Here is a 15,335-nt window from a genome sequence, read left to right on the forward strand (position 1 = left end):
CAAATAAGAGAAAACAAAGCAGAAGCTCTTGTGAGGTTGAGGTGGAAAAATAGCATGTAAGGAGCCGGTAAACATATCAAGCCATGTTGCAACTAGTATGTAAATACCTAACCAAATTTTTACTAAAACTTAATTGACATTCTGTGATCTGTGACATATAAAAAGAAATAAAAGCTGAATTACACTCACCTATCTATGCATGAAGTGCATTAGCTAAACTTGTACAGAAAGTGCCTCTGAGAATGATTCCAAATGTTTCAACTTTTCTGTATTTATTCTGCCGGGTTTTTTTTTTTTTTTTTTGGGGGGGGGGGGGGGGGGCAATAATGAACGTCCCTACAATTATGACGATAGAAACAAAGAAATAATTAAACGAGGGCTTTTTCCCCCAATGGTCCTGCCATCTTGCACACTTGCATGCCCACCGAATGTGAGCGACTGCGCCCCATTCTGTTCCCCCCTCAAACTTGATGGTTGTTGAACTTATTTTTAGTGTCATTTGATAAGCTTCCCTGCTTGCACCGAGACATCCCACTGACCCAGCCACTGGTCATTGTCTATACCACTTCCCGTCAAAGCCGGCACGCTTTGTCAGATTTCGACTCGAATATCCATTTTGCATCTGAAGTAGCGTATCGAAAGTGACTGGATCGTTCGAGCCTTTTTCTTCAGCTGCCGCCCCCTTCCTCCCCCACAGTGTTTCCACTGACACTGACATCATTCACGATCGTCGTCATGACAGCGCGTTAAAGAAATCTAAAATAAATATATATTGCTCGCTTTTCTGTGTGCAAGTGGAAGGGGGGGTGCGACGTGGATAATTTCTGGAAATGAACAATACTTATCCGTCCGTCGCCCCTTTCGGTTTGATCTTCCGAGTATATTGGATGAGAGTGCCATGTTAGCACAGCTAAGGAACTCCTTAATTTTACAAAAAAAAAAAAATCTAGAGTGGTCAGACCTCATACAAAAGATAAATCTCTAAAGTTGCCTATACATTAATCAAAGTTTGATATTCCTGTCCCAAGAGAATATATTCTATATTGAATATATAGAACAAATTTTTTGGAGATCGGATGGATGGACAGTTGTATTGATGCTTTAAACCCTTTAACTGAGGGGCATGTTTCTGAATTGTGACGGTCTATGCATTACTGAGCACAGAACAGACTGCCAAATAAGTGGGGAGGAAGCACCAACCACCAGAGTTAAATCTGTCCCTCAAAACCTTGCCGGAGAGCTTTGGTCACAGGGTGTCTTGCGGTGCAATAACGCTCTATTAATTTCTCTGTGCTGTCCTCGCATTGATAGAAAGGTGTCTTCACAAACTAAAGGGCAAAGTCTTACTGCGTCCAATACCTTAGGGCATTCTGTCTACAATTTGTCATGCGTGTGCACTTCTCAGTGTTAAAATGACAAGATCTCCAGTCAAAGAAGCCCCGCTAGGCATCCGACGATAGTGGGCTTGGAGAGATTTTTGTGAAGAGACATTGCCAAGAGGCAAAGTACTTCTGCACTCCATGAGCCTACTGGGATTAGTTCTACTTCCCAGCCAACGGCAAAGAGCCTCATCTCATTCTGTTTTTTTCTTTTTTTTCTCTCTCTCTCTGAAATAGCCTCCGTCTGTGTCCATAAGATTAGTTTTTTTCCTCAGAAGGCACAATATGGTCAGAACATGAAAAAGCCTTTGCTGTGCATTAAAGCTAACCAGATCGGCTGCAAAATCAGACACTTTTTTTGGGGTTAATCTATTTAGTCATCTGCTTGCCATTCAGTAGCTTGAAAGATACCAGAATTATAAGTTTTTGAAAGCCAATACACAAGCATTGAACCAAGATACTCTTAAGTGGCCAAAGAAGCTATGTCATCTCGAGGAAATTATGCTTTTTTTCTGTTGTCCCATCTGATATACTTGGAAGTCAAAGTATTTCAGAGACTGGAGACTGTCGTCTATTGATGCTGCGTCCGATTGAAATTTATACAGCGTCCCTAGAAGAAAAAGAAAAGGTCAGGAGAAGATTTAATTAATTAATTGACTGATTAATTCATGTATTTGTAGCAATTCATGTATTCACAATAATTGTTATTAACATATGTTTTTGTGCCTATTTAAGACATCATGTCAGGGTGGTAAAATTATAAAATAAAGTATATAATATAAAACATAAAATGTGAATATATATATATATATATAAATTCTTTATAAAATAACTGGATTCATGAGTGAGATCAGGGAATTGAGAAAGCTGGAACTTGGAAAGTATTCCAATTCCTTCTCAGGACCATATTATACTATGGAATGAAAAGCTTCTTTATTACCCCCCCAAATATAATATAACAATATATTTATTGTTACAACAATAAATATATATACAACAATATACCCCCCCCCCCCCAAAGTATAACAGTATAACATGAATCATCATGGCTTTTTTCTTCTTCTTTTTTTTTTCAAATTGGCCCTCATATTACTTTTCCATATATCTGATTCCCTTAAAAAAGTAAATTATTATAATACATAAATAATAAAAAATTTATATGTATATTATGTTAAATTATTTAAATAATAACACATCAAGATTGGAAACAAAAATATAAAAAATATTTTCTTAATAAAATGACATGTGAATTTTTCCTTAAAAAATAACAAGTGATTTACACCCTGTACCCAGACACAAACAAATATAAAAACAACAAAGTTCTCTATTTTTACTTTCCAAAAGTATACATCTTGAGTATTTCTGTTCAGTGATTAAATTAATCATAAAAATGTGGTGTTTGCTCCTGTTTTCACTATAGCACAAAGTGTCAGTGTCTCATCAGCTAGAGAAACTGGGTGCAATGGCACCAAGAGGGAGCTCTCGCATAGCGTATAACCACCATACACACTCCCAAGCACTCACTCCCACACACACACACACAACTATGTGTGGTGCAGGATTTATTAATGCTCTACTGAACCCAGGCACTTTTATCATTGAGAGTTAATATATTTTCCCCATCATTTATGATTGATAACTAGTGTGTAACAACCAACAATGAAAAACTAACATCACAGTCGCCTGCCCTAGTTTCAAGTCGCAATTGGCATTAGATATTGGAAGAAACCCAGCGTCTTCATAGACTAACCACGAATAAAGGGCTTTACGTTGTCCCTGCATTGTAAGCCATGTGAGGCGCACCCTCTGCGATAGATCTCACTCCGTCAACAAATAAGGCGCATCAGATGCTGTTTTGGCCACAGCCGATTGTGTGGCTAAGTTTACTGGATTTTGCAGGCTTTGAAGCAGGAACTCTGAAAAGCTGTCCGCCTCCACCACAATAGCTATGAAGGGGCTCTGCTGTAAGTTTCGACCAGGTGCAGAGCAATACGGTCAAATCCAAACCCACGGTCAGACCCATTTTAACTCCATCGCTCCTGGGCAAGAGCACTTGGGGTTGGATATATGTGAGCAATGTCACACTGAGACAGACAGAGCCCACCTGTGCCATGAGAATAGAAGGACCATGGGCTAGATATTAAGGTGATATTATTGGATAGGGTGTTGTGGGTAAAAGAGTATGCTGAAGAGACATTTTTATGTGTTTTTCTCACTCGAGACATGCAAAATGTCATATTAAAATGCAACATTCCTCTTGTGTTTGATATTTTTATATTGTATAAATAATATTGTGTTTCACTGTGAATTTTGGTTTATCTTTACAAAATGATCCTGACTCCAAGCTTCCGAGTCTCTGTGTGTAGTCTTTGTGCTAAATTGGTCAATTATGCAGCTCAATTATCCCGAATGATACCATGAAGAGACAAATATCAAACAAGTTCAGCTGAAAGTTGTTGAATGCATAAAAGCAGAAATAATTACACCACTCAGTGTTTATTAAAAACTGGAAAGACACTTGATTGGACTGATCAGAGATTTCTCATGGTTTCATGCCATCTTTAAGAGATCACACAAGGCTCAGTTCATCAAGAGCTTCACCTCTGTGACCCCACACATATGCTACACCTATACAGATCAGTCAAACACAGCCAGCCTGTTGGGGGGCCATCATTACCCCTCCATCTCTGCTCTTTGGAGCGCTCTCCGAGCCGCACCATTCTGACGGCCACCAGACTTTACAGAAAGATGTCTGCTGCTCTGATTAGCCGTGTGCTTGGGCACCTGTCCAAAAGAGTCTGCATGTGTTTTTGCATCTCATCTTCTGCTAGCCACTGTCTGGAACAGCTTGATTCCCCCAACCCTGGAACTCCCAGAGGAGACGTCTTGCACTTTCTGTTCTTTGAAGGAGTGAGATCCAGGAATCGAGAAAGGTGGAACTTGGAAAGTAGCCCATGTCCTTTTCAGGACCATCCCATATTCCTCCCAAAAAATGTATAATACTACGTACAGACGTGAATCATTGTGGCCGTTTGTCAAAATGGCCTTTTCGTTACTAGTTCACATAGCTGATTCCCTTAAAAAGTAAAAGCAAAATTATATTACAAAAAACGAATAAATATGTATAATTTAAATAATGTACATACATACATACAGTACTGTATATACATACTTTTATTAAGCAAGAATGCGTTAATTAATCAAAGGTTACACTAAAACTTGTTAAATAATATGTATAATTTAAATTATATATAATGTAAATGTATAATTTAAATAATATACATACATACTTATATTAAGCAAGAATGCATTAAATTAATCAACACCAAAACTTGTTCAAAATATATATTTCAAATAAATGCTGCTCTTTTGAACTTTCTATTCATCAAAGAATCCTGAAAAACTAAAATATTAAGCAGCACAACAGTTTTTTTTCCCGTTTTGTTGATAATAAAGAAAAAAAGTTTCTTAAGCAGCAAATCAGAATGATATCTGAAGGATCATGTGACACTGAAGACTGGAGTAATGATGCTGAAAATTCAGCTTTGCCATCACAGGAGTAAAATATCTATTCAAATACAAAACAGTTCTTTTAAATTGTAATAATATTTCACAATATTACTGCATTTTAAAGGGTTTGCAAAACCATTTCTATTTTCTTTTTCAAATCTTTTTCTGTCAATTACGCCTTGTTTGTAAAAATTACTGTGACATTACACAGATTAAGCTCTGTCTTCTAAACCCTATCTGCATATTGAAAATTTTAGAAGATCAAAATGGGACAGGAAGTGCAGCTGCAAACAGGCCTGGGAAATGCCAGAATGTGAGCAATCCTGCACTCTAGAGCTGGCCCCCACTATTTCCACACCCATGGTCCACATACGGCCCACATAGCACCGCCATCTGGTCTGGTGGAGATTCAGAACCAAGCCAAGAGAGCCTAAAATCTAATGCCTGCTGACAACTTGGATAAATATTCCAGTTATTAAAAAGTGATATAGGCACTGAAACAGTGAATACATTAAAAGCCAAAAAAAAGTGATACAGAAAAAAGTGAAGAAGCTCTCAATTTTACGGTTCTGAAACTGTAGCTGTCACGGGTGAATCAAAACGGATCCTCTGACAAGCATTAAATTTAGAAAAAATCATGTCAGCATGAGTCTCATGAGGCTCTGGAGGGCCTAATAATGCTCTACCCGCAGCTTGCTTTGAAAGTGAGAGTTGACAGCATGATGGTGATCCCTGTAATTTAAGTCCACAGCCACAATGTCTTTTGGAAGCACATAGACACCATAAATTACAAGGGTATAAAATACCCTCTCCTGCTGACACAATATTTACAGCAAGTCCTGCTGGCTCAAATCAAGTCTTCTGGGTAAATAAAGTGGCATATGATCAGCAATCAAGAGCTGATGACTACCGGATTGACCCACGAGACAGAAGGAGAATGATGGTTTTTAATCTCGAGACACCGGTAAAAAACCCAACACTGACATTAGGTGTCATGATGTTTACAAATTGGTCATTACTGGCTCACATTTTTAGCATAACATTAGAGACAAAGTTGATGGTAAAAAATAAATAAATAAATAATTAAAAAAATGACCTCCAAGCCATTAACCTCTACTATCTACCTCAGGACAGTCTTTACATTTACAGTTCCAGAAAATCCATGCAGGCTTTGAAATCCTTCAAGTCCTGTACATTGTGAGGTGGAGCTGCAGTGGATCGGGCTTGTTGGTTCAGCACATCCTACAGATGCTCAATCAGATTGAGAACCTGGAGGCCAGGGCAACACCGTGATCTCATGATCCTCAAACCATTTCTGAACAATGTTTGCAGTGTGGCAGGCCACTTCCACCAGGGAACACCATTGTCATGAAGGGTTGTACCTGGTCTTCAACAATGTTTAGGTAGGTAGCACCGTAGCACGTGTCAAATTTACGTCAACATGAATAGCCAGACCCAGGGTTTCCCAGCAAGGGTACTGCCCAGAGCATCACACCCTCTCCACCAGCTTGTCGTCATCGCATTCTGGTGCCATCACATGCCCAGGTAAATGGTGCGCACGTACACGGCCATCCATGTGATGCCTTCATTGCTCTTGTGCATCGATGAGCCTTGGATACCCAACACCCTTTTGCCAGTTTGTGGTTTGTTCCTCCTGGACCACTGTTGGTAAATTCACACCAAGCCTGGCCTTTTCAGAGATACTCTGACCCAGGAGTCTTGCTATAAAATTTTGCCCCTGTTAAAGTTGCTCAGACTTTAATTCCTGCCCATCTCTTCTGCATCCAACATGTTGATTATGAACACTGATTATTTGTTTACCATGTAATCTACCCAGACCTTAATACATAGCCTTGTTAGGAGATGACCAACGATATTCGCTTCACCTGTGACTGGTCATTATGTTTTGGCTCATCAGTGTATACTGCTGTATACTGCTGTATAGTAGTATATAGTATATTAAACATGGCTGTATCTAGTTATGTTTACTTATGTTCACTGTAGGTCTATTTACAGAGCTGGCTCTATACAATAACATTTTAAAGACAAATGTTAGTAGAGTGTTTGACTTTGTTGTCAGTCGCAAAATGGAACAACATAATAAAAATGCTAGCAAAAATTATTTATTGAAAAAATAAAAAAATAGAAAAACAATCAGGGTGGCTGGAACAGTGTGGCTTTGTGCACCTAATCAGTTGACCCACAGACTACATTACATCCGTAGAGTGATACCTAAACAGGTCAGACTTAGCTATCACTATTTAGTTGTTATTAAATATTGTTGATGGTTCAACCAAAAATAAAATTGTGTGCCACCCCTTGTGTTGTTGCAAACCTGAATTTCTTTCTTTCTTTTGCAGAACACAAAAGAATTTTGAGAAATGTCTTAGTGTTTTATTTTTTTGTCTGTATAATAGAAGTCACCAAAATGTGTTGGTTTGATCGCAAACATTATTCAAAATCTGTTTTGTGTTCCACAAAAGAAAGTCATTCAGGTTTTAAATGAGACGGGCTGAGTAAATGAGGACACATTTAACTTCACATTTAATTTTTTTAACTATCCCTTTATGTGACACATAGAATCTACATATTTACAGCAATTGCCTCATTCAGAGATGCAGACAAAATAAAGACACGCTACAATACAAGCAGGTGGATTGTATCTTTAATCTAGGGATGGGAAATCTAATGATTCAGTTTTGACTAATCAGTTAGTTCAATAAATTCTGTCATCATTTACCCTAATTTCGTTCCAAACCTGACTTTATTTCTTGTGTAGACCTCCAAAGATATTTAGAATTTTATTAAACAGCATTAGTAAATGATGACAGAACTTTTTTAGTAAAGAACAAATTTCTGTCAAATGTGCATCTTTCAAAAACTTGTTCTCGATTCACAAACCTACGTAAATCCAATGTAAATTCGGTACCAATGAAGACTTATTGCAAAGGTTGCTGATCATCTGATATCTGGAGATGACTTGCTCTGAGGAACCAGTGTGTTGGGAGAGCTCAAGTTTACAAAGCTTGGTTTAGCTGCATGGTCACCAGAAAAGTCTTTCCCTGTGAAAGTAGCTTAAGCAAAGCTGCACTACATGTGCAGATGTTTTCTGCTCCCCATCCTGCCTTTCTTTTCCCGGGTTTGTCAGAAAAAGTGCACATCATTGCCAGCTCGCAGCTCTGGGCACCATCCCCTGGTTGTTTGAGAGAAAATGCCAGTCATTTTGGCGGAGCGCAGGCGCTCACAGACGGCACAGGCGGGCACAGATGGCACTAATGGACAAGCAGAATCCAACAGAGGGAGCAGGAACGAGCCACCGAGGAGAGCTATTCCAAATAGCAGCAGTGAAAGCCAGGCCCTGATCAGCTTTAGCAAGGTTACCACTGCAGCGTTTCATCATAAAGAATTTAAAGTGATAAAATAATCATAAGGGTGCAGAAATCTGTTTGGCCGGATGCCAGTGGATCAGATGGGAGGAGATTGTTCCTAGTTAATTACATGTTCCAGTGTAGCAAAACTTGAGACAGCAGGTATATGCTTCAGCTTGCCAGTTGATGAGCAGGAATTGTTTTTTGTGAATGCTTTATGCTTCCAAGGTTGCACGCTTAAAATGATGTTCATTTTAGTGATTCATTTACTGTTCATGATCATTTTTAGGCAAGATAAAAAATACAACTGAAAAGTCTGCAAAAGGTACCAGAATAAAGATGTTTACTGCATGGCATTAGAATCACTTTGCTTAGGAATTTCATTAAAAATAAAATAAAATATTAATTGGTTATATATTACAAAATAAAACACTTCCCTCTCTGTGAAAGTTCTTTTTCCTCTAACAGTTGTTTTGAAAGTGTATGCCGCAAAGTACATGAGCATTAGTTTTTTTTAACTGTATTTTAGAAAAGAGACAGATGCAAATTGTGAGAGTTGTAATGCGCAAGTTCTTGTGTTTAATCACTGAAACCCCTGAAGCCACTTAAAACTCCACTTTCTCACTTCCATACTTGTATGCGACTATTTCCCTTCTTCCCCTCCTCAGAGAAATCTCACGACACTGCAAATGAGCATCCAAACAAAGCTGTTGGGCTCATCTGTACTTTTTCATTTCTGGCCTGTCTCTGCAGCTTCAACTGGCCTGCAGTCAGGCCCCTAGACACGATAAACATTCAGCTGCACAAAAACCATAAGCTTGCATACAAGCTCACAGTCCAAGAGAAAACACACTAACTACAATTTAAAAAGTAGGGCTGTTAAAATTAGCATGTTAACACATGCAATTAAATATGTGTTAAAAAGTGAATATGTTGAAAAAGTCTGTTAATTCATATCTTCAATCTGACACTATGACTTGCTTTTTGTTAACCATAAACTCTCTTAGAAACAGCTTATATATAGGGGTGAATTGGGACTATTGAGATGACTAGGAAAAAAATGTCCCAAGTATCCTGAATTAACCCTACATTTATACAGTATATATAGGATAAAACTATATATATAGGATAAAACTATATATGAAGAGTTCAGATGCAAACGCCTCTAAGTGCCATCTGAAATTTTCTTCTAGAATGATAATTTTTATCAAGCTTGTATATTTAAGTTCAGTAATTTCACTTAAATGGCAATGAAAATTACCTATTAATTATCATTTAAGTGAAATTACTGAACTTAAATATACAAGCTTGATAAAAATGATCATTCTAGAAGAAAATTTCAGATGGCACTTAGAGGCGTTTGCATCTGAACTCTTCATATATAGGCTAAAACTAAATATAGGCTAAAATTACTTCTGTCAACAGAAGCGATAATATTATCAATATTGTGCAAATATAAATGTAAAAACAAAGCCTTATTAAAAAACATGTTTCTTTATAAACATTTACGGTAATCAATATTTTAGTTCACGTTACGCCTTTAAAAAAAAAATGTTTTTGTTAAATCTACTAAATGTGTTAACGCATTAGCTTCAAAAGAAATGAATCATGAGTAAATATTTTAATGGATTTACAACCCTACCACAGAAAAAGAAAATAAACCCCACAGAGTAGTTGCTGAGAAGAGGAATGTGCAAAAAGCAGAAGAAGTATCTGAGTGTATGTTTGTGTGAGCCTCCCTTTCCCCTTGGACTCCTCTGTCTCCCCTTTCGCTTCCACCAGCGTGGCAGCAGGCGGGGTCACATGCGATCTGGGCCAGAGAGAGATGGGAGGTATGCGACAGGAGTGGCGGTAATTGGAGGGAGCTGTCAGGATGGAGCAGTGTTGCGTCCATGTGAAATTCCTGCCATTTGGATAGGACCACACACACGTGCCAGGGCGCCTACCATCCCGTGGGGTGGCATGCATTAAAGCTAGTGATGAGGCTAATGTGTGTGGAATCGCTTTTGGCACCCAGCCCACAAAGGGGTCAATGGGTGACCTGTTAGAGAAACTGCAATGAAAAGGAACATATACAACAATTTAAAATACTACATTTTAAGGGGTCTTGGACTCTTACTCTAACTCTAAATGCAGCTTGTTATTTTATCTTTTTTGTCTTGCCAGTGATAAAAAAGATCAATGACTATTTATATGTTTATAATAATCATATATCTCTATACACTATTCCTCTGAATAAGGAGAAAACCTAACTAAACTGATATACAGTTGTTGTTGTTTTTTCTTAAATACAGCTATTTTAATTAAAATAGTCTTCAAATAGTCTTTCTACATCCTGTGGGTTAAGATATGAAATTAAAACAATAATATTAAAATAAAATAAAAGTTTTCATATACAATTTTTATTTGTATACACTTTATCATTTACTCAAAAAAGTTTCCAAAGAGTTGAGTCTGCACATATTCTCTTTTATTTTGATTTATGACCTCATGATGCTTTTACGAGCAAGTTCCCCTCATTATTTAACGCAAAAAATTCAGCTTTAAATTACAGTAGAGAAAAGGTTTATTTATGTGGTGCTATAAAGCACAGGAGTGTAAATACGCACTGGATGCACACCCTGCTATATTCAGTAGTAACCCTGGTGATAAACCATCTTGTTATGTCTACTGGGGAAAATATGCTTATCAAGCCACATGGTAATGTAAGCAGTAAATAACTTGATCATTTCACAGCAACAGTGGAAATCTAACAGCATGAAGCAGCTTCAGGCCACACTACATTACTAAGGAGAGCTGAATGTGTGCGTGTTTTTTTCCCTTCTAGACCATAACTGTGAGAACTGGGTTAATGTGACCTGAGTTGGTCAGACAACAACTGGTCAAGAGGAGAGCACACACACACACACACACACACACACACACACACACACACACATACACACACACACACACACACACACACACACACACACACACACACACACACACACACAAAAAAAACCAAATGTATACATACTATCTGAAAGATTCCACTTATCCAAAGACAAGACAATTGCAGTACAGGTGTAACACAATGATTCAAGCCAATAATCACAATGAATAGCTAGACTTAATCCCATTGCGTCAGCCTCTTGATCACTATTGTTCAGGACTCCACACAAGACAACCCGTGACCTTTCCTCTAGCGTCTGCCCCAGCCTCCCATGGAGACCAGACACAAGTCACTACGTCACACCTTACATCTACTTCTCTTCAGACATTTTGTTCATCTCCTCTTCAGGTTCCATTAACTCACAGCTGCATTTCTATAGCAGATTCTTCAATTTCAATATAGTTTACTGTGATCAGCAGGGAATGGCCAATAAACGCATCTTTTAAAAATGTACCTGGACTAAACTGGCAAGAAAACAATCACCGCAAAATCTCTGATAATACTCACTGACCACTAAGCTCAAGAATTTTTGAATTCACTATTCAGTGACTATAACAAATCAGGCCCCTATGAATTGTGCACGCACATATTTCCAGCATTAATTACACTTAAATATGTTGAAACCTATTCCATAATTATTATTATTATTATTTTTTAATCTGCAGATTCGAGCTAGGCCTGCCAATGGGATATTTTACAAAGGAAATGTTATGGAGAGCTGTGTAGTAACTGATTACATGTAATCTGGATTACATAATCAGATTCCAAAAAAATAAGTACTTGTAATAAAAGTACAATACGTTTTAAAATACTTTTAATCAGACTATTGATCAGACATTTTTATTGATTACATGCTATTCTCACAATGAGAGTAGTAATTAATAATTCATTGATTCTAGTACAACTTTCTAAAGAGATCAATACTTTTATTTAGCAAGGATGCATTAAATTGATCAAAAGTGACAGTAAAGACAATTATGTAACAAAAGATTTCTATTTAAAATAAATGCTGTTCTTTTGAAGTTTCTATTCATCAGAGAATACTATCCTTTTATCAATGTTGCAAACATCTCTAGCTCATCTTGTTTAAATTAATAAACAAAATTTCCCATGTTCTGTCATCTATTATTCAATTACTTTTCCTGTTGTTTCAGGTTTTTGCTGTGGTATTGGTATCTGTATTGATATTTATCGTAGTACCGGTTCAGATATATTTTAGTCGGATATCGTATCAAAATCATACATGTATGCGAGACTTCTTTTTTTTTTTTACATTTAAAAATTGTACTGACCCCAAACTTTTGAAAAGTATTATATATACACTTTAAGTGCAGAAGCTGAGATAAGCTTCAGAATAAACACTACCTCAAGGATGTGAGTAGCCTTAATTATCTGCTCAGATCAATATACAACAGTATACATTATATATAATTTCAGAAACAACTGCAAAATTGTGGTCTGTACAGATCCAAAATGGATCAGGTACCATGACAAATCATATCAATATCTTATCAAATCATAACCAACAAGTGAGATTCAGGAAGAAAAGGTCTGTGCCCTGAGAGAAAGAGGCTGTGCCACAGCTCTGTTCCCACTGTTTTAGGAGGAGGAGTCTCTTTTCAACTATGCAGATGTCATGATAATAGACCTTTCTCACAATAACCGGAAATACGTAATCGTTGTGGAAGCGGAGTTCCTGTCAAGCGTCAACACACCAGAAAAACATAAACGCGGGCAAGTTTAAAATGGATCAAAGAGTCTACACAACTTCATTAACGGATTTGCCAAATATTACATTTGCTGATGTGACGACTCGTAGAGGAAAACTCCATCACCAAAAAGAAAAAATGAAATAAAGGGTAAAAAAATTTCCACACGGAATTTGTCCATAAATGTCAAGGTAAGTAGAGGGCGAGGCTAACTGTTACTGAATTGTTAACTAAAATGACACATCATTAGCGTGTCAATAGCTCTTGCTAGTTGCTTGCACCATTTGTTTATGTTGCCTTGACTGCGGAGGAAGTAGATTACCACGACGATTGCGTATTTCCGGTCACAAATACGGAAGTTGTGAGAAAGGTCTATAAGCTGCATGCTCAGGCTGGACGTATTGTGACTGCATGTCTCTATCTGTGTGCAAGAGCATGTTTTTCTCCCACTAAAACCAAACAATTGGGCAGTGGCGTCAGCCGGTTTCCCAGTCATTCTCTTTACATGAAGTTTGCAAATACTATTGAATTGCCTAAAAGGGGTTGGGGGGAGTGTGTGCGCTCTTCACTTTGATGGTCCAACCAGTGACAGCATTTAAGGCTGAGTATGTGTGTTAGGCCCTGTGGATGAGTGTGGGTATATTTGGACGGGGGGGGGGGGGGGGGGACTGGCTATTAAATGGAGGATGACAGGGAGTAATTATTCTAATGCGCTACTTTGCAGTGTGGCTGGGTTAAGGTGTCAGCTGCGAGTCATTAGGCCTGACATGCGCTGGATAGCGACGAGACAGCTGTCTCCCTCCCAGGTGGGCTGACCCACACCGCTGCCACCGCGCTAACCGGCCACCATCAGGGTGCCTCTAGAACCGGTTAGTCCAGTCCTGGTAGCAGCCATGTTGTACCCTGGCTAATGAACACAACCTCTTCAATTGTACTGCCCTAACACTAGTTAACTTTCTGTCTCTTCAGAGGAGGAAAACATTAGTAGAAAGAATTTAAATTCCTAGCAAGTCAAAAAGATAAAGAGAAAAGTCAGTAAAATAAAATTATTATTCATTTTCGTTGTTTTGCCAAACGAACCTGGAATAAGTCATCCCATATCCCAGAGCAGAACAAAACAGTTTTACGCTACATTGAAACCCCCCAAAATGTAAGTCAAAGAAAACTAATAAGGGAATTCATCAAGAATGATAGCAGCGTTCATTTGCACACGCTGTCTTTTACGGCTGTTTCAGTGAATTATTCAAATCAGGTAGTGGTACAAATACACCCAAAAAAGCAATTTGCACAGTGCATTTCCCCAGTTTGCAGACCAAGTACTAGGTTAAGGAGTAAGGACTCCACTGCATATCTGGATAGAAGTCTGATTATAACACTCTTCTCTGCCATTGGATCATATGATAAATCACTGCCATCATTGCTAGAAAATGTACACAAATATCTAATTTTCTTCAATTTACATTCTACATTCTGCAGTCAGTAATAAGCCTAATTGATATAGATTGTGGTTATTTTGACTTAATATAAATACTTAAAATGCAGTGCTATTTCAGTGCATTTAGCACTTGTTTAATATAATATAATATAATGAGCGTTGCCTGCTCGCCACACCGGTCTCGAGTCCCGCGGAGGAGTTTAGTAAGGAAAAAAAGAGGAGTGACGACAGTGAAGGACGAGAGAGGACCAGGACTGGACTTTATGTTGTGTTTATATGCAGCTGTCTTCCGTAAGGGGCTACCGTTTTACTTTCATTTTGTTGTTTGTTTATTTTGTCATTAAAAGTTATGTTTAAAGTTATTTTTAATGTTTTGCTGGAATAATTATAATATAATGTAATTATAATATAATATGATTTTATTATAATATATTATAATTTGTAAAAATGCTATTTCAAAAAGGCAATAAAATGCATTTTTTTTCAGTTATTGCTGTAAATGAGGCAATAAAAGCTGCCTGCCAGCATAATAATTTAAAAACATTTAATCAAAATGCTGTTTAAAATTGTTTTAGACGTAGCATAGCATCTCACACCACAGGAAGTCAATTTTCCAAAAGTATTTCATGTCAACTATCTTACAGTAAGAAAAGATCAAATCTATCTGGTCTAATTTTTTTTTTTTTTGTCTTCATTAAAAATGTTAAGCGACAACCTAGGTATTAGACAAAATAAAGATCCAGTCTGTGACAACACACGTAACTCTGTGTACAGTATAAATATATATAAATATGATTTATTTGCATATGTTCTGATTCTGGAGAGTCAGTGCCCCCGAGCCAAGCCTTGGACGGCAAAGACAGAATTAGTGCTAATATATGCAACCATAACAAAGAGCAGAACTTTCCATATTCTTATGTTACAGAGGATCATATCAACCCATACCCGATGGCCTTACTTATGAAAAGTCATGAGTCTGTGCATATGTACCTTAGAGCA

The 15,335-nt window shown here is 37.6% G+C and overlaps 1 protein-coding gene across 1 annotated transcript in view; it reads right to left on the reverse strand.

Moving 5' to 3' along the window:
• Positions 1 to 306: 306 nt before the first annotated feature.
• antxr2a (ANTXR cell adhesion molecule 2a) overlaps positions 307 to 15,335 on the reverse strand; it is a 50,375-nt gene continuing 35,346 nt past the window's right edge. The window contains exon 17 of the mRNA XM_081366774.1: positions 307 to 1,989. Within this exon, the coding sequence (XP_081222900.1) occupies positions 1,951 to 1,989 (39 nt within the window). The 3' untranslated portion in view covers positions 307 to 1,950. The remainder of the gene's footprint in view (positions 1,990 to 15,335) is intronic.

Source organism: Scardinius erythrophthalmus (assembly GCF_964197995.2).
Source record: "Scardinius erythrophthalmus genome assembly, chromosome: 5".
In the NCBI taxonomy this organism is placed as follows: Eukaryota; Metazoa; Chordata; class Actinopteri; order Cypriniformes; family Leuciscidae; genus Scardinius; species Scardinius erythrophthalmus.